Source organism: Anneissia japonica, unplaced genomic scaffold, assembly GCF_011630105.1.
Source record: "Anneissia japonica isolate Jap-2015-1 unplaced genomic scaffold, ASM1163010v1 scaffold6083_len184754_cov179, whole genome shotgun sequence".
Lineage (NCBI taxonomy): Eukaryota > Metazoa > Echinodermata > Crinoidea > Comatulida > Comatulidae > Anneissia > Anneissia japonica.
The window spans coordinates 55569-76202 of record NW_022740806.1 but is presented as its reverse complement, the minus strand read 5'-3'; the positions used below and the strand labels follow the sequence as shown (position 1 = coordinate 76202).

At 35.0% G+C, this 20634-nt stretch overlaps 2 protein-coding genes across 2 annotated transcripts; one reads left to right on the top strand and one right to left on the bottom strand.

Moving 5' to 3' along the window:
• The first annotated feature begins 943 nt into the window (after nucleotides 1–943).
• LOC117118339 (X-box-binding protein 1-like) lies at nucleotides 944–3459 on the top strand. Its single transcript, XM_033262900.1, has 4 exons — nucleotides 944–1360; nucleotides 1793–2015; nucleotides 2331–2461; nucleotides 2615–3459. Exons 1-4 carry the CDS (start codon nucleotides 1104–1106, stop codon nucleotides 2781–2783), a joined length of 780 nt encoding a protein of 259 aa, XP_033118791.1. The 5' UTR covers nucleotides 944–1103; the 3' UTR covers nucleotides 2784–3459.
• A 440-nt stretch (nucleotides 3460–3899) lies between these two features.
• LOC117118338 (protein pelota homolog) lies at nucleotides 3900–20304 on the bottom strand (the record flags this gene model as incomplete). The annotated part of the gene is given in 10 exon segments (XM_033262899.1): nucleotides 3900–5027; nucleotides 5397–5503; nucleotides 6387–6458; nucleotides 7512–7632; nucleotides 8562–8682; nucleotides 10046–10086; nucleotides 14055–14279; nucleotides 14956–15046; nucleotides 15853–16096; nucleotides 20222–20304. Coding segments are annotated over 10 exon segments (1152 nt in total). The 3' UTR covers nucleotides 3900–4938.
• Between the last annotated feature and the right edge of the window lie 330 nt (nucleotides 20305–20634).

Genomic DNA, 20634 nt, shown 5'->3' with positions numbered 1-20634 from the left:
TTAAACATAATAATTTTGATATGTACATGTTTTATGTTAGGCCTGTGTTGATTGGTCTTATTTAATAATATTACAGTTTATTGGCTTAATGTTTATAATATTAAAGTTTAATGGTTTACAATAATATAACAATTTAATGTTTTAATGGCATTGAAACCCTGTACCCCTACCTGTGGTCCTTGGCGGCCCCCTAGCCCCAATCATCAGTGCTCGCGCTTTGCTCGCAACCTGACCAGCAAACTGAAGAGGTGGGTTTCAATTCAAGATGGGCTTCTTCTCTAGATTAAGCCCATGGGTTTTAATTCGAGGTTTGAGTACGGTGCTTCCGGGGAGCCACACCTGAAGTGCTTCGCTATTCTCTCCATCCTTTATAGTCCTAAAGGCCTACGAAAACTAGGCCTTTCCTATTTGCCGTCTTATCCCGTCAAATTATCCGCAATCCAGACGGGGGGGGGGGGCAGGGGCCCCGTCGGGGAGAAAAAAAATATTATATGTATTTTTTACATATATAGTAGACTCTAAAATCGATTAAAAGCCTTTGAAACCCCTAAATTGTCGAAATTTTCTCGGGCTTCTCCCCCAGGACCACTTTCGGTACTTTTTTAATCGAAGCTCTACCACGCCCACTTTGCTTTCGTCGGGGAAATCTGACACCTCGTCGAGAGCCCCCCCCCCCGTCGGGCAAATCCTGGCGCCACCCCTGCGCAATCATCATTGTTTACATAGGCCTAACTGAACAATTAGGGATGGGGAGATACACTGAAATATCTCTTTCTGTTGCATCAGACAGCCACGTTCTCATCATTACGTAACTAAGAAATACTGTATGACGTAATTATAGCCTCTCTGTAGAACCACTCTGACGTTCGCTATTATTACAATAGTAAATAGCGCCCTCCTTACAGTAGAAGCTATTATTATTGACCAATCACAAACAGACACGGCAGCTTAGTGGCTGGAATGATCACTTAAGTAGTGGCGAAAACAGAACTGAAATATGTGATAATACAGTACAGAGCAAAACTGAGAACGAATTGGTAGTTTGTTTTGGGTTTTCGCCCGCTTTACCATTTTAAGGTAATTTTGGATTAGTTAACGACATTATGGCTGCCTCTAGAATACTACTTGCCCAGGTTTCCCAGCAACAATCACCTATTAAAATGGTAGTTACCACCAGCCCCACATCTTCGACACAGAAAAGGAGACTTGAAGCCGCAGCTGAGTCGGAAGAGAGGGCGGCTGAGCTCGCCAAGCGTCTGACTTTCGATCCATACCCTGAAGTCCAGTATACGAAACAAGGATTACCAAGAAAACGTCAAAGGCTGACACATCTTACAACAGAACAGAAATTAGCAAGAAGGTACGTACAGTTTAATGTTAAAAAATAATCCCCCCCCCAAAAAAAAAAAAAAAAAATTAATTGAAAATATGAATGAACATGGCATAGGCCTATCCATATGGTTAACTCTTGTCTTGGTCAACTCCCTTGCTTGGGACCAAACTTGACTGACGGGGCTGGCTTTACACATACATAGTAGTATATAAATAAATTAGTACAGACCTAGCCTAGGGGCCTAAGGTCTCTGGCTTACAGTAGTACTAGTACTATAGTCGGCTAGGACTCAGCTGGGGAGATGACCAATTTATTATACAGGTATCAATTATTTCACCATTTGAAATTTACAGACATAAAATTACAAAAAAAAAACCCCAAAAAATGATACCAAAACCTGGTAGGGTTGCTCAAAGGAGGCAACCATTCATTATTAAAGGCGCCACTTATTTTTTACAGAAAACTGAAGAACAGGGTGGCAGCTCAAACTGCACGAGATCGGAAGAAAGATTATGTAACGACGATAGAAGAAAAATTCAGTAATATATTACAAGAAAATCAAAGACTTTTAAAGGAAAATGAAACTCTAAAAGCACGATCTGATGTCTTGGAAAATGAAAACCAAGAACTGAAAGCCTGTCTTAAACTTTTCTTGAGCTCAAATAGCGTGGATAAGCAAAAGGTATATTATTGTTCATTAATTTGAAACAAATTCTGAACAATCAATTTAGTCAATCTATTAAATAATAAATCCATGAACCAATTAACTATTCATTCAATCCAATTAATTGGTCAAAAATTGTAAAGAATTTCCAAAATGAAAAGTATCTTCTCCTTAAATGTCTTTTAGGTTGTATCTGGTTTTATATGTTCAATAAAATATATGTACAATAGAATAATTTCCAAATTTCATGATCGTTTTTCAGTTGTTTTTTTTATATCGTAAAACAATATTGCATTTAAATGATTATTTATACATTTGTTTTATTTTTTGCAGGTTTTAGACTCCACCAGCGTGGTTGTAAAGGAAGAAGTTGGATCCCCTGAGTCTGCCGTACTCAACGCCCCTCTGCCGCAGGTGCAGATCCAGCAGCTTTCAATGTTGTTCACAACCATCCTGATGTGGAGGCGAGTCCAATACAATCTTTTAAATTAACAGTGATGAAAATTTTAAATGTCTAATAAATTAATATATATTAAAATATTAAATTGAGGATAAAATGATGTGCAGTATTTGATTCTCAAAATTTAAGGCTTACAAAGTATTTTTTTTTTTTCTAGTCTGATGTCCTTCTTCAACTTATCGAACAGCTCGATGCCGAGACCGCAACGACAAACACAGATTGTTTCGAAGCCAGAAAAAAGTCAACAGTTGACATTGCCAACACAGAATCCTCCAGTAGTTTGGTGGGGAGCACATCAAAAGACATGGAATCCATCAAAGAAATGATTTTGTCTGATCATGAGTACTCAAAGCCGCCTGCCTCTGTGATGTTAATCACTTCTTCAGACGAAAAATATTCGGAGACCGTACACACTGACATTCCAATGATAGTTGAACCGCTCTCTGTCACAACAAGCACAGACACAGAAAAGCTTGACATAAACGACATTCTGAATTGTGATCAGGTGGATGATGGCTTTACTGATGAACTCTCTGATCTTCTAGGACTTAATGGCAGCCAGTACAACCCTCTTTCACCTTGCCCATCATACTCTAGTGCAAGTGATTCCGGGGACTCAGCATTTGGGGAAGTTCCCAGTTCACCAATAAGCAGTGATGAAAGTATTCTTTGTGATGATTTTTGGGACGACTCCTTTTCAAATCTCTTCCCATTGCTAGAGAATTTATAAATTTGGATTAAAAATTGTATAAAAGGAATGAACTTTATCAGAACTGTACATAATATAAATAAAGTGGGCCTATTTGATTTCTAGAGAGTTTTGACATCAACATTCTGGTCACAAAAATTTAAAATGTGATCGTGTAAAAAGTGGCAGTTTTTTTCTGACTTTGGTCATTTTTGTCTTAAATTCTTATTTAACAGTTATACTTATATATATTTTACAGTAGTGATGTAATTTTCTTTGAGGTATATGGCATTAAAGGTAATAAAGTACTCAAATTTATTCTGTTCTCTTTTTAAATACATGCAGTTGCTTAACGACTTATAAGCCCTCACAAGGATTAAAGGATGTCTAGGGCCTCTGTGATATTAATCGGCTTTATTTGGCCAGGAACAAAGGATGTCAAGGGGCTCTGCAATATTAATCAGATTTTTTTTTGGCCAGGAACAAGGGCATAAGATCGGTTGAGCCCCTGATAGAGGGGAATGTGCACAATAACATCACAACACCAAAGCAGGTAGGATGGGGGGGCTTCACTCAGTGTCCAACAAGGGTTCCAACGTCCCCTGGCCCACCAGGCAAGTAGGGCCCGTAAAGGTCAGGGTCTCGGGTCCCTACTGATATGCTGATGAATATTGAACCAGCCAAATATTTATATTACACATTTACAATTGCTGTATATATAATTTATATATAATATAGTACAGTATTTCCCAACTTCAGTTTGTTTTAACATCTGTTGTTTTTAATGCATTTTTTGGCCACTATTTGGTTCAACAGAAGCCTGTACAGCCAAGCTTTTATAACAAGTTCTTTATTTACACCCTCCAAATAGTGATTCTATTAGATCAGAATCACTATACATACACATTATACTGTACTAAACCTTGTTCAAAAAAAAAAAATTCTTGAATTTGGTAAAATGCATCCAAAATTAAGGTAAATTGAGATCATTAGGGTGACAAATTTGATTTCATCTCTAGATGAAATCTGATGTTTTATTAATATAGTTGCTCTTATATTTGTGGATACTTCATTTTGCTAGATTAAATATGGTTGAAATACTCAGTCAAAATGCTTTCCGTCTGCCGTGCCAAAAATAGTAACATGAAGCAGGTTTGATATTCAGTCATCGTTGAGGGGGTAGTATTTTTTTTACAAGTACTGTAGTAAAAAGAGTCAACATTGAGGGGGTAATTTAATCCAAAAGCAGTGACATGTTTGCGCAGCAAGGCAAAATGTGTTATGTTGTCCATTAGCTAGTTCATAAATTTTACCTTGTCATATATATATTTTTATTTTATTTAAGCATCTTTTAAAATTTATAGCAAGATTTATGGTGTGACCAATATCATTACTTTATTCTCATTCAAATACTATTCATACATTCATTCATTATCTTACATTCAATATTCTTTAATTGTCTATACAAATCATTTCTATTTGCCAACTTTAAGTACCTGGTCAATAGGTAACATGATCACTTAGTAAACCCACATTCTATTCTTCTGTGCCTTGATAAAATATCAACATCCTGACCTTGCATTCTATTGTTAATAAGTGTGTAGCCATGTATGTCTGAAAGTAAAAGCTGTCAGTAATTTATATGCATCACTGGTCAACATATGGCACTCCTCATTAGCATATTCATTTAAATAATTTCACTGTTGATATTATACAAGTTCAACATTTAATTCTTTAATAATTGTACTTCAGTCTATGAACCTGTCCTTAAACTCATCTTGTTTTCTTAGAATTTAATCTTCATCAGAACTTGAATCGATTTCTTCAATATCAGGCATCGGAAATCTCAAAATGGCTGCCACTCCGCTCAGCAAATCCAATTCTATCAATAAAAACAAAACATATTTAAACTAATTAGTTTTTATACTTTATTCATTTTCAAGTCACATAGGCCAATGCCAGGCCCAAAGACAAACTAATTACTGTTGAAGCATTCCTTGCACATCATGTTTAACATACAACTAAGTCTCATAATGAAAATTAGGAGTGAAGTTTTTGATGATCATAAAATATTACGTCATTTGACTATGTATCTTAAACAGTATATATATTTATTATTTTATTCTTCTTTTATATGTTTGTACCTGTAATTTTTAAACGGAACAAAACATTTAACAAAAATGATGGCTTATTTCTGAAATAATAGGCTTCAGTTAATAAGAAATATTATGTGGTGAAAGGATTTACTTACGTTCACCAGACACATGCTGACTCGAAAATATACGGACATCTCCTCCACCCTCCCTTACTTCCTCAACAAGTGCAACATACCTCTTCCTTTGAGTGATATCTGTTGATCTAAAAGAATTAAAAAATATATACATTTTAAATTAAAATAATTCATTGTGTTATTATCTTTTCCTGTGATTGGAACTGCCTCCCTTTGTTAAAAAAAAAAAAAAAGGTAACCTGTTTCTTTCATCATTTTTTAAATTAGCTCAATAATAATACCTTATTCCACTTCCGATTTATAGACCCTTACTTCGAAAAATCTACAACTTGAATTGAACACTAGTAAATTAATATGACAGAATGTTGAATATGTTGCCCAGCTTACAGTAGAATTTAGCTCTACACCAGATAGTAGCATTATCAGCTATAGCACCCTCTGGAAGGTAAATACTTTTTATACAGTGCAACAGGCCTATAACAGGTTTCTTTAATGGGGTTGGGGGTTAGGGTAAGTCTAGAAGCATTTTAGTATGTAAATGGTCAATTTATTATTATTATTATTTGGTGAATCCTTCTGGAACAAACCTTTGGGCTTAAAGGGTTATCTCCTGCTTTCCATGTTTAAGTTATTTAAGGGTGGGGTGGGTTAATGGAAATTTTAGTATTTTTAATGTTTTTAATATGTTTACTTTTCTAACTTTGATCTCATATTTGTAATTTCATAGAAATATCATCAGTTTTATGGTTTTTGATGTAAGTGAAAGAGGTGGTTTGGTTTATCACAGGGGCTTCAGTACACTTTACGCAGTTCACTGCAGAATTATGCATGTTCGCTAAAAATTAGGTGGAGAAATGTTGGTGAATTGTATGATGCCTATCATTTTACATGCTGGGATATACATGTATGGAAATTTTGAATATTTTTTTACGCACCTTAAACATGTATTGGGGAGGGAGTGAAATAAACCTTTATACTATACTGTATATTATAGAATGACCGCCAACTGACCTGAAGAGTGTGTCGCTAACTAGTAATGTTTCTATTGCAGATGCCTCATTAGCCTTCTCGACATGCTTTATACTGAAAAATAAAAACAGATTAATAATTTAAAATCAGCATCAGTATGTCTACACAGTGAATTCAGAAATTTCGTCACTATTTTCATGAAGTAACACAAACAGGAAAATGCATTTGAAGTGACTACTTCACAAATACGTAAATTTCACTATCACGATAAAGAAATTTTGAATATTTTTTTACGCATGTTTAAAGATACAGCATTAAACAATTCAAATGTTCAATATATTTTTCTTTTTATAACTAGTGTAGTTGTACTCCTAAAAATTAGATGCAAAGGTAAAGTTTAATGTACATAATAAAAATGACAAAGAAAAAAAAAATTGAAAAAATATGATTTTTAAAGTTTGTGTCTCTTCGTGGTGTTGGTGACGATTTTAATGAAGATTGTAGAATCATTTGCCTATTATATTTCTTCATCTGTTTTAATCACATAAGATATATGGGAAAATATCTCATCAACAATGAAACACTTTTTTTTTTGTAAATATGCACTTGTTTCCATGAACCTACATTAGGTTCAAATGCCATTTTCTACAAATACACATCTTTTCAAATAACTGGTAGCTAATGTACAGTGCCTGAAGACATTACAAATATTTGCAATATAAAAGATGAACAATAGGCTATTATGTAGTTTTCAGTAAAATCAGATAACAACGTTAACAAAACAATACACCTTTATAAAGCAGGGACTCTCCACTGGCAACTTGCCATGTTATATCCATAACAAGCTAATAGCCAGGCTCCAGAGAAAAAAAAAAGATATCAACTGAAGACACAAAAGGGGTATATAAGAACTAGGGGGGGTGATTAAATATTAAATAATGTGTTTCACATCAAAATAAGGCTTTTAAAAAGCAAACATAAACAATAATAAGCTGCTATTATTAATATTATCACATCATTTTACAAAAGACCTAAGGCCTACATGTGGAAGTGGTCACACCTACCTCTAAACCCTAGATCATTGAACCTTCAATGTTAACTACAAACCTGGCCCCTGTTACATATATTTAAGAATCGGTCTCACTTTTTTTAATTGGTAACACATACCCGTACAATGCTCGATCTGGTTCCGAATTGAGCATAGTGTAGAATTGCCCCAGGGCTTTCACCTCCCCAGCAGCTTTAGTGTCAGCCAACTTTGTTGAAAGATCTGGGTCTGATAATACTTCTGTAAATAAATAGCAGATCAAATTCAACACAGACCAGTGACATGCTATTAGACACTTAAGCTATTACATAATAATAATAATAATAATAACTTACAATTTGCATAGCGCCTCCCATTAGACCAACCTCGAGGAGCTCAAGGTTGGTCTAACACACAAAATACAATATAAAGAAATAAATCAAGATGGTATTATATATAATACCTCCTTGAATACATACATTCTGAATATTTATATCTATAAGAATTTAAAATATGTGCAAATATAAATGTTTGTTTGTAGTATAGGAGCTGTACTAGATAGTACAAGAATAAAATAAACAATGCTTTTTGAAGACTAGTTCAAGCTCTGATTGGTTTCAAAAGAAGCAGGAAGTAAAAAATTATTACTGCCAACTCCTTAAGTTATACAACACTTAGTATTGTAGGTTATTGTAGGTTATAATAGACGCTATATAGTTCATTCTACTGTATCGTTTTTGGCACCAATGTTTGATTGCAAATGGTTTTATTTTATCCCACGTACCATTACTGTATTTACAAAAATGTAGGTTCCTGAAACATTCTTTATAGTCTTACGTTTAAATTCACACGAGGAAATACAAAATCTCCAAAGATCTAGTGTTAGTCTATACAGGTGCAGTAACACCAGTGTTAGAATAGGTCATACCAGTATGGAATGGAGGTCATACCTCTATGAATAGAATGCTGCAGGGGTGGATTTAGGAGGTGAAAAGGGAAAGAAAAAGAAATTATTGATCGCCAAAAACACCTCGGAGGTTATTTCTGGGTGTCTAGAAAACAAACAACTCCCGGACCCCCTTGGGGAGTGTTGTCTCTCGAGCGCCTCACTCCGTTTTAGGCATTTCTAGCTCTGTACCTGTGCTGAGCTGTGGTTACAAACATGTCATTCATCCAATATTGAGGCTTACCTTTCAGTGCATGTTTGTGACCAGAAGATGAATGTACCTGGATGAATTTGTGTCTGTTTTCTAGCAGTACCTTTAAGTCAAGCTTCACAGCTTGTTGGAAAAGATATTCACAGAACTGATCCTGAAAATTATAATGAAAACATTACATGTATTGTTTTTATTCAGAAATATATTATGGCAAATGCAAGGACAGTTTTCAGTTCAAACCCTGATGAAGACAATACTGACGATAATGATGATGTTGATACTGAAGATAATGATAATGATGATGATACTGAGGGTAAGATGATACTGAAGATAATGATGATACTGTGAATGATACTGAACATAATGAAGATGATTAAGAAGATTAAGATGATGATTAAGATAGTAATGACTAAGATAATGATTATGATGATGATATTATTATTATTATTATAGACAAGTTATGTTAACCATACTTTTCGTAAAAGCCTTACTTTTCGTAAAATAATTATATTTTTCTTTGTTTTTGTTTTTTTATTTAATTGTAATGGATTTACATTTTGTATAAATTCATTCAAATATTGTAAAAAAATCCAAAAACATTTCTTCTTGTTAACTGTAATTGTTAGATTGATAATTTTCATGAAATTTCATGGACCATTTGTTAGAACATAATTTTTATGAAAATGTTATCCATGTAAAATACTGTATGTTTGTAAATAAATAAATAAATAAAGTTATGTTCAGTAGTATCAAATTGACTGCAACGTTTAACTGTGTCTGCACATCACAATTTTGTTTGGTAAAGCTAGATACAGTAGGTGACTGGAAGTTTCAACTCGTAATCATGTGACTGAGGTTTTATACAAAAAAGATACTTTTAGAACTTCAGTTAGAAATGTTTCTTTAACATCTAGCAAGTACAAGGAAATATGTACCAAAACAACCCAAAAATCAATAGAAACTTTCAAATTTTCAATTTTTTATTTACTTTAATCAGGAAGAGTTTTGGTAAATTTTTATTGAAGAATGAAAGTAAAAATAAAAAGGAAACAATCTAAGACACGCAAGTTCTCAATTGTGTTTTGATATAAGGTATGATAGTATAATACATACTCCAAGTATCGAAATGCACGCCATCGTGTCGGGATTCAATATTTTGACATTAATTGTGTCATCATCAGGAATGATGATGTACATTGTATAGTGAAAGTGATTGGCGCAGCAGTTGCATTTCGGTCTCTCAACCTTGTAGTCGGGGTTCAAACCTTTGTTGTGCTTTTTGCTTGTGTTCTTGGACAAGGCGCTTTATCTAAGCTTGTCTTTCTTCACCCAAGAGTATAAATGTGTACCCAGTGCTTCTCTACTGGGGCAGGAAAAAAAGGCGGCGTGGAAAGGTACTGGCCACCATACCACAGAATGCCGAGGCTTAGTACGATGGGTTACAGCTCACTCCACTACATTCAGTAATTAATAAGGGACTACCTTTACCTTACCTTATAATGTACTTTAGAACTTACTTTCACAAATCCAGGACTTGCTACGATTACACATTTCACAACTGGTGAATGAAAAGAACAAAATATTAATTAGAATATCATCTTGTTGCACAAAGAATTTCAGAAATGAAATAGACACTATTTGGCCATTGCAAAGATTGTGTGCTTACTTTTAGTTTCTAATATAACATTCATGTAATAGTAATATGGAAACAATTGGTGAAGTGGTTGCAATTCAGGCTCTCAAGGCACTTTAACTACAGTTCTATCTTCTACCCAGGATATTAAGTGGGTACCACCTGGTAGAATCAAACACCAATTCACTGATTACTAGCAGCAATATTATGGAATGTTTCCCTAGAGAGCTGAGTATACGACCCATAGATGTCCATTGTCTAGTATAACTTATGCGCAATGTAAAACATGGTTTGGTGTATTAATAATAAAAATTGTCAAAACCACAAAACATTACAATTTAATCCAAGATTAGACTAAGATTAATTAAAATACAGTACAAAAAAGTCACCAAGGCAGGGGTAAAACATCTAGGTACATTAGAAATGCTCTGTTTCATGCCTATTAATTTCTTTACCTTACTTTGGTCTCCAATTTTTCAAAACATCCTGATATTATTTTTACTCCTACTTTGTGCATTCTATATTTACACATAATTGTGTAAATATACTGTTAACAATAACAACAAGGGATGCAGCAAGTAGGGGTCAAGTGGGTCCTGACCCCCATCAAAATAAAAATATCCCAATTATAGTAGTAAGTGATCGGTAATGTAAAAAAATTGCCACAAGTCCCTTAATATTATTTATTTCTCATTCTAGACAGACCACTAACAAGCAAGTTAATTTTGAGACAGAACCTAATCGCCAGGGCCACCACAGGGGTCCGAGGGGTGGAACCCCGATGACGGACGGGTTTGAGTCACATAATCAACGGTTGGTTGTGACGATGAAAGCACAAGAGCGCACCCACATCCTAGATTCTACTAAGTGCGTGGTTGGCCGAGTTATTTTGGTCAAAAAATAGAATTATTCTCTGTGAATTGATCCTCGACCGAGATAACAAAAGCTCTATAATGACTCAAGTTACTGCAAGACCGTGTATATTTTTAATAAAACCAATTTCTTCCATTTTTAAAAACATTTTTTCCTGAATCCGTAATGCTTCGTTACCACGCATAGACTTGTGCTAAATGCGTGACAAATTTTTGATCACGCATGTGTTTTTGCAAAATGCGTGTTTCATTCAAAATCACTTTGAAATTTTGGACCGTCCCGCATGATGCGAAACGGTTAGTAACTATACTTTTTTGAGTGATCGCCTTCTCATTAATACCTCCATGGTATAACCAGGGAGGTATAAAAATAATTTGTATACCTTCCTGGTATAATATAGTTTAACCTCCCTGTAGTGACCACCTCCTGTCAGTGATCACCTCCCTTAACGTCCACTCTCATATACAGCAATCCCATTTGTTCTACCTATTTAATTACTGCACTTGATACCTTTCGTAATCCACCACCTCCTGACTATTTCACTTTTGGATTTTTCTTATTTTTTACCTCCTGTAAGTGACCACCATAAAAGTTTGTAATATCTTTCTATCTATCCAAATACAATCAGCTTACCAGTAGACCCAAAAATTAGACGGGACGATGGGGCACCGTTAGCTGCGTCAAACTAATATTATAAGTTTAAGCAACACTATGTAAGGAAATTATTTAAAAGCGATAAGATAAATTGACCTAAAAATAGGCCTTCATTGGAGGCTCAGTAAAAAATCATAACCCTTTGTTGATAGAACCTGGGAAGAGTGAAATCTCACACCAAATTTATTTTCTTTCTGAACACTGCGTTCAGGCTGAGGCTGATTTTTTAAAAACTACAGTGGTAAAACCTGATCATATATCACCCAACCTAGATGCTTGCAAGGCTTGACTGGCCCAAATTTTACCCTGGCTGTGCCTCTAAACAACTATATAACCCCTACTAATTCAACCAAAGTCACCCCTCCTATTTAACTACAATTGCAAATCCTACAACATGTGACAAAGCATTGATTGTAAAGTAGATCAAACCCAACTGAAGCTATTGTTATGATAAGCCTACAGATGTGTTAATATCAAAATGTACTTGAAATGCATAGTTATGTGATCAATACTTTTGAAAGTACTGTATTGTATCATCAGATAAATTAAACAATGCTTGGTTTTTAACCATTGATGTGTCATGTTATTTTAAGCCTACAATAAATTATTGCCAAATATATATAGTACTTCTAAATTACACACTCAAAGCCCAGCCACAAATAGAGTATGATGTAATTCACAGTACTATAATGGAATTACAGTACAACCCCTACTTTGGGAAACTTTTCCATGAAAAGAAAGAATATATTTTAACACTCTACAGTCAACCCCCTATTAAGCGAACACACCTATTAGGGGAGGACACTTTCTGAGTGTACCAGATGATCAAATTAATACACTTTCAACCCCTATTAAGGGGACACTTTTGTATCGTATCATAACACTATTTTTTTTTATTGTATCACTAAAACCACTATAGATTGAAAATAAATATTTCCATCAATTTAATATTTTGAACTATAAACTAAACATTTTTTTTCTTGACCCTTAAAATGGATATTGGTATAGGCCCAGTGTGTGTGTGTTACTTTGTATAAACTAATTAGGGGATTTATTATTTTTTCTGCTCACTTTCATAAGATTTGACCATGGACCTATTAATAGGTCCATGATTTGACTCCTAATCATGCGATTTATTTATTTTTTTCTTGTGCACTTTCATATAGGATTCAAATCCATACAGTAACCTTACACTGATTTCTAAGTTGTTACTATATTCATTCTTTTGCATCTGTCATAGTACAGGTATCCGGAACAATATACAATTTTGTTATTTTAATTATATTTATTTTCATTTCATCATAAATGTATTGTACTGTACAGTACTTGCATTGAAAATTATTTTTACAATTTAGTTTAATTTATATTCTTAGGTCAACTGAAATAAAATGATAAAGAATCTTATGTCCTCATTATATTGTCAGAACCTCTATTAGTGTTCCCTTAAGGGTTCTACTGCATTATGTACTGTACTATATTGTATCAACATATAAATAAGAGAATGCTTGGCTTTTAACCAAAGGAGTGGCATATTATTTTAGGCCTACATTCACTTCTTGCAAAATAAAAATAAATTTATGCAATATTTATACAATAACAAACTCAAAGTCCAGCCATAAATAGAGTATGAAATAATAGTCATATTAAACAAGGTTTGATTGTATTTTAAAACTTTTTGTTGGAAACAAATGGTCCATGTTAAAACTTCATGCATGATTCATATTTCACACATATTCCTGCATTGGCTATCCTTGTCTTTAATTGTTTTGCAAATGTCATATTTACATACTATATTACGTACGATGGATACCAAATAGATATCCGTCTGGACTGGAGGTTCCCAGTCATGCATTTAGATTTGCTGCGGTGTGACTCACTACAATTGAACCACCAGTTTAAAAAGCTGAAGTGCAAAGGAGTCCTCATTAGTTTTAATGATTTTATAAATCTTGAGGTATCAGCAAACATAAGGCATCTGGAATTTTGAAGAGATTAAGTACGTCGCTAATGAAAATATTAAACAGAAAGGGGAGGCAAAGATGGAACCTTGGGGTACACCAGATACAACTGGGAGGGGACTGGATGTGGTACCTTCAAACACTACTTTTAATAGTACACTATTAGAGCACCATCTGGTTAATTTTAACATTTTTTATTTATTTCAACAATATTCTACAGTGAAAAAGGTTGCCCATAATAGGATTGTGACATAAATATTTTAAAAAATATAACAAATTCTTAATCTAAAAATCTAAGAGGAAAAACAATAACTGGCACGTTCTGTGCTCACAACTGGATGTGAAAAAATATTACAAAAAAGGTTACATTATTTGCACAATAAACATGAAAAATGTTCTAAAACTAACTTTCAAAGTTTATATGCCTCTGAATGGCCTGTAAAACTGAATCATAAAACTTGAGAAGCGCCTTGTCGTGTTGCTGGCAGAATCCTTTGCGTTTACGAGGAATATTCTGTTCAAGTTTGGCACGGATGACGGTCATGCTGGATGTAACCAGGCACACGTGTGCAAGACCTTCTTGCAAGATCACTGCTGCTACATCTGCTGACTGTGCTATATCACAAGCCATCTCTGCATTTGATTAAGATAGTTAAAGATAATAAAGTGTGTAATACAGTATATTATGCAATTATAGACAAGTTCTGAGGACCCTAGAAAATAGAGGCCGAAGGAGCTATAATTTTCTGAAAAAAATGCTTGAAGCCTGCAGGGCTGAAGGAAATGTTTTAATCTATAAGGCTTGTATTTCTATATGGTCCAAAATAAATTAACAATAATAATGCTATATGTTAGTCACCAGTTTTATGTAATATATTATTATTGTATTTTATAATCAAACTGCTGGTTGCGGTGACCAGTTGCTCAGTGATCAATATATTAACAGCGTGTGTGCATTGTGGTTGATTAGGTAGGTTTAACCTCCTTATGTGATAAATCCAGGTTAGGCCTACTAATAGTGCTGAGTGGCATAAGTTGTAAGTTTTAGAAATGGCACATTTTCATAATTTGTCGCTACCATATGTAAACTAGTCATGCACCTTTCTAGGAACTACTATTGCTGTTCTCTTATCAACTGTAATATTTGTATTCCTGAATAAACTTTTAAACAAAAAATTATTTTGAAATGAATCTTAATGACATTCTGGTATAAGACATTTTACAAAATCTACAAAAAAAAAACTTTAGTTAAAGTGTTCTTATCCACTTGTTTTTATTTCCCTTGACATTTCAAAATTTACTCACTAACCAATTCTTTCTAGTGCTATGATATCCCAGCATACTTTAGCCAGTGTGAACTTTCTGTTGAGCTCCAAGTCCAGTGTATGGTATGCTCCCATCTGCAATTCAAAATAAGTTTCTCATTCAAAAACCAAACTATGTTAGATTTTGATCTTGTTAAAAAGGAACAACATTTGCGTACATGATATATACTGATTGCTAAGAAAAAAAATTAATACATTTTTATTTGTTTATGTTTCTTTGTAGGTCAGGGGCTGTAGACTTCTTGGTATTCAAGAAGTGCCTTATGGCGAGTTGATTGGCCGAGTGGTTAAGTCAGGGGCACCGTAACCTTCAGCTCTAATATCGGCGCTGGTTCGAACGGCTCACTCGCCAATGGCTCCGGTGGTGGAACACGTCTTCTCGGAAAAGGACTTTAAACCGTAGGCCCAGTGTACGCATTTGGCTCGTGTGCACTTTAAAGAACCCAGTACATCCTTCGAAAAGAGTAAGGGGTTACCCCGGTGTACTGGTCCATTAAGTCCCCTGGTGTTAAATGGATATGCCATGTTGGACAGTGATTAAGTTCACTTTTTGGCATATCCTTGGCAGTGGCGTATCTAGCAGTATTAAAATGGGGGGACTGGTGGGGTGCGCGACCAAAATATGAGGGGGCGTGGAATTTATTTTCGGTGGCCACGCCCACTGAAAAATATTGCTTCTTAGATTCCCGAATACACGTTAACCGTTACAGCATAAGCATAATCATAAGCCTAGCCTAATTTTTTTTGCTTCAAAGTTTTCGAATGGGGGAGCGGGGGGGGGGGCCGCAAGCTTTTTGTGGGGGCGTGCGCCCCCCACGCTCCCCCTTGGATACGCCACTGATCCTTGGTGCTCGTGCCTAAAGAAATGAAATGAAATGTACCTTAACATACTGGTTCTCTTGTATATTTCTACCTTTGACCCTTAACATACACCCCTGTGTGTCAAAGTCTATATCCTCAATTGAGATGGTCAGCGTGGTGCGTACACGGCTACTGCTACTACTTCCTGTTGACGATTCTGTTGTGACCTTTCGCACCGTTGTTGACCTAAGGCTGTCACCAACGCTGATTAGATTATATGCATGCCACATGTCTTCTGCTTCAACTGGTATTAAGGTAACTTGACTGAAAATACAAAAATAGTGGGCCTTAATATATAACTGAACAGCATGGAAACAGAAAGAATAGTTTGACATGAAATACAGGTTGCAGTCTAACCTTCAAAGTCAGAGTGTATCTACATAGCGTATATGTTGTAGGACCAATGTTTTCTATCTTCATTAATTTACCAGATATGGTTTAGTCTAATCCATTTGTGGATGATACAAATGATAAGGAAAATAAGAAAGGAAAAGGAAAGGAAAAGATAAGGTAACATCAGAATGAATAATGAAGGAAAGTTATGTGAACATAAGAAAAGGAAAGGAAATGGGGATTGGGAAATACAGGCAAGGGCTGTGAGGAAAGGATAGACATGACAAGCCAATCACATAAGAAAAATTTAAACTGTGAAATAGTTGAATGTATAAGAAATCAATAATAAATTGGAAAGTAACCAAATGGAATGAGAAGGTAATTGAAAGAAAAAATAAAATAAATAAATAAATAAATAAAAAATAAATAAATTAATTAATTAATAAATAAAATAAATTAAAATAAATAAATAAATATTCATTCATAATGTTAACCTATTTCCCTCACTGTTGTAATCATTTTTCTTTTATTTTGATCAGGTTTTTCCTTTCATTGTAAAGAATTTATTATTATTATTATTAATGATGTTAAAGATACAGATACAGATACACACTTATTATAGATACAGATGCTCATTTATTTCTAAAGAAGGACATTAATAGAGTTTAATCTTGGTCCTACCACATGTTTGGCAGTTACCTTTTCATAAGTGGAAAAATGCAAATATTACATTGCCATGGCTGTGGATAATTTTTGTTAAATGATAATTTATTGTAAATGGATGTTAAATGAAGCTGATCATGAATGAAAAGGAGTCGGATGTTACTTCCTACTCATGTTTGATGTTTAATTTGCAACGTGACCAATAATGATATATCCTAGGCTAGGCCTACAGTTTTATAAGACTAAAGTGAAGACCAGTTTTACACTTAAATACATGATGTAATACATTTGTCTCGGCCTCTCTTGTTCTTCTTTTACTCTCCCATCTTTATGAGCTCTTTCAATCTGCGGCTCATCTATCTCAAAGTATTTCTTCAACATGGCTTTAACATTCTCTAACGTTCCCACTAGTATTCATTTTTCTTTTCTAAAATTCTACCATTCCAATAATTCAAAAGTTGTTCCTACGGGAAAAGCTTGTTTTCTGCTTCCTGGATTCTTTTAAATTGAGTTTCTTGGTTATTTGATTTTCGCTAAAGTTCGCATATTTTTTCTTCCAAAGGTTTAGCTCGGTTTTCAAGAACATTAACACAATGAGCCTGGAATTCCAATGCAATTTCAAAGTTAGAAAGCTTACTTTTAATGTTGTTAATTCCATCAACAACAAACTTCTGGAATGTGTCACCTGTGTCAACAAGAGACGAAGTAGTAGGCTCGCTTTATTTGTTGCTTGTATCAAAGAAATCCGGCGTCTGTGGCTTATCTAGCCGCGTTGTTAATGTTAAGCGTGTATTTCGTCCGCTAATTGACAATGACATACTAGATTTTTTACGCTGTTACTTCTCTCAAGTTCTAAGAATTAACCTTCAAGAAACTGAGTAGGCAGAATCAATGATGTTATTACCTCAAATATTCTATAAAAAAACTAATAATGATGGTCCAAATATATCACTAACAATTAAAATGTTCAGAGCTTTCCAAGCTTGTGTTGCACTAAACAGCCATCGTTCGTTATTGAAATGAACTGCATAAATGTACACTATTGACTTCTTCCTGACGAAAGCTATTCTCCCCTCTCTTGGCCACCCCTATCCTCATGGGCGTCGCAAAGGTCGATCAAGGATCGTATAGTATATTCTATAATTTGGAGTTGCAAAGCAAATTATGATTATGACACCTCTAGATGCCCGGAAATTGCACTCATTCAGCTTTTTAAATATTTTATCTCCATTGTTTGTTTGCTTTTTAAATATTTTATCTCCATTGTTTGTTTGACAATACTTTCATGTTATTACAGAGTTGGTTATTAAAGGCTTTTCAGGGTTATTATCGACATTGTTTATTCTTAGCCATTCCGACCCTCTTATTGTTATTTATCTAAGCCTGGTTCTCACGAGATCCCTAGTATCCAGATCGGGAGCTAACCGTTAGCGCTAACCTTTAGCACCTGCGTGAGAACGCCTGATCGATTAGCGCTAACGGTTAGCAAGCGCAATCGGTTAGCAAGTTGAGGGCGTTTCTATCATCAACCAATCACATGTACGCGTTTACAATTTCCAGTTTCTTATTGGCCAGTTATTCGATCATCATATTGTTGGTATCCGGATAGGGATTTTCTCGCATGGACGCACGGCAGCTAACGGTTAGCAGGATCCGGATCTGCTAACCGTTAGCTGCCGTGTGAGAACATAGCCCTAGTGTCAGTCGTAGTGGTAATAATAAGTAAATGAACAAATTTTATTACTCACCTACTGCAGTACTCAGGATATTTCGGCTCCATTTCCCAGAGCCCTGTTTACCTCTCAAGCCAGAGAGGTGAACAGGGCTCCGGACACACGGCACGGACGATAATTATTGAATGTATTAAAGATATACCAATACTAAAAAACAAACATGAATAGGCCTAGGCCTAATAGGAATTATTGTTCTACAGATTCATCTAAAGAAATGCCTAGGCCTCCCAAGGGCCTAGGTTAGGCTAGGCCCTCGGCATGTTACCTTAAAGTAGTACTTTACATTGAAACCCATCTTTCAGGCTTCTATTTGGCAAACTAACGAAATAAACCTCGCAAGACAAAGTATGTAGGCAAATAGATTATTTTATTTTATAACACTTTTCAATTTACTGTACAAGATAAGATTCCTGAACGTGGTTTTTCTTTTCATGAAATAAAAATCATCATCCAATGACAACTTTGCATTTCTATGTACATGTACTGTACATACACATTACAAATGTAGTATAATTTTTCCAAGAAGAGTAATACTAACAAATATTATTACTTTTACATTATTAAATACCGTATTAATTGTCCGTTGATAAGTTGAAATTTACAAGAATAAGAAAGGCCTTCTTTTGAAAGACACATTATTATGCTATTAAAACTGCCTTACGATGTATTTATATGAAAAACAGACACGTTAAAAAAAAAAAATTCAGACCTAAGGAGTAGGCCAGGCCTACTGTACATTGAAACACATCTTTCAGGCTTTTATTTGGCAACTCAAGAAATAAGTCTCACAAGACAAAAGTATATAGGCAAATTATATAGGACTCTGAGGTCCCCGACCAGGGGGGTGGGGGGATGTTGACAATTTAGGGGTTTCAAAGGCTTGTTTAATCGATTTTAGTGTCTACTATAGAAAATAGCATATAATTTGTTTTTCTCCCTGACGAATTGTGGTTTTTTTCCCCTGACGGTGGGGGGGGGGGGAGAGCCCCTGGCCCCCGCAGGCGCCACCCCTGAATGCTAAACTTCGGTTCGATTAACCTTGATTATGACATGAAAGTTCAAAAAGATGGTACCACATAATCATGCCACATTTTGTTGACAGATGTTTCATGGGAAAATTCAGAATCAAATTATAAGACGGACCTTAATTGTTTCAAAATTTAAGAATTGACTCGGACATTTTGGCAATTTCTTATTGATTGCAAAGCTGAGCAAAATAGTGCGTACAGCTCGTCGTGCTAGCAAGCGCGGAAACGCTGTATCAACCTCTATAAATTTATAAAGGTATCTTTTTTGTTGAAATATGTACTTTGTGAGTGGTTGAATCATGTAAAAATGTTTTATAAATATGTGTTGTGACTGTGTGAGAAGAACATTGAGGTAAAAAAATTAAGAATAAAAAATTAGGTGCGAATAAAAAATTAGGTGGCACAATCTCCTTGCACAGATTGCAAACTGTGCAGAAACATGCACAGTTTTCAAGTTGTGCAAAGAAATCCTTGCAGTTTGCAAATTGTGCAAGTACATGCTTGCAGATTTTGCAAATTGTGCAAACGTCTCAAATTGTGCACGACAACAATACTCAACAATAGTCTAGCCTAGGCCCGGCCCTATTTTCCACCATTGCCCTAGGCCTCCGGCCTACAACAGTCCAACTCACCCTGATCCATCTTTTTCCACCTCCTTACTAACGAGTTTCATTTTTGTGGTAGGCCTAGCAGTATCGTATGAATAGGAGCAAGGGGCAGGAGAGTCTAGACAAACAATTCGGCCTAGGCCTACGCCTACATTCTGAGGCCCATTCTGATACGGGTATTCATTTCGGTCGTTCGTTCGTCGCGCTTTAGCTACGGTATATGCAGCGCCGAAGGTGCCACCTCGAATCTACTACACGGTAGCAAATACCGTTTGTCGAACAAATTCAACACTAGTTTGTTAATGATAATAAGAATTAGTTTTAGTATTATTTCATTAATAAATACAGTTCATTACAGTATTAATCGGTTTTGCTGCAGTATTTTTCTTTTTACAGAAACAACGCAAATGATTTTTACTAATACCTTTACGACAAAG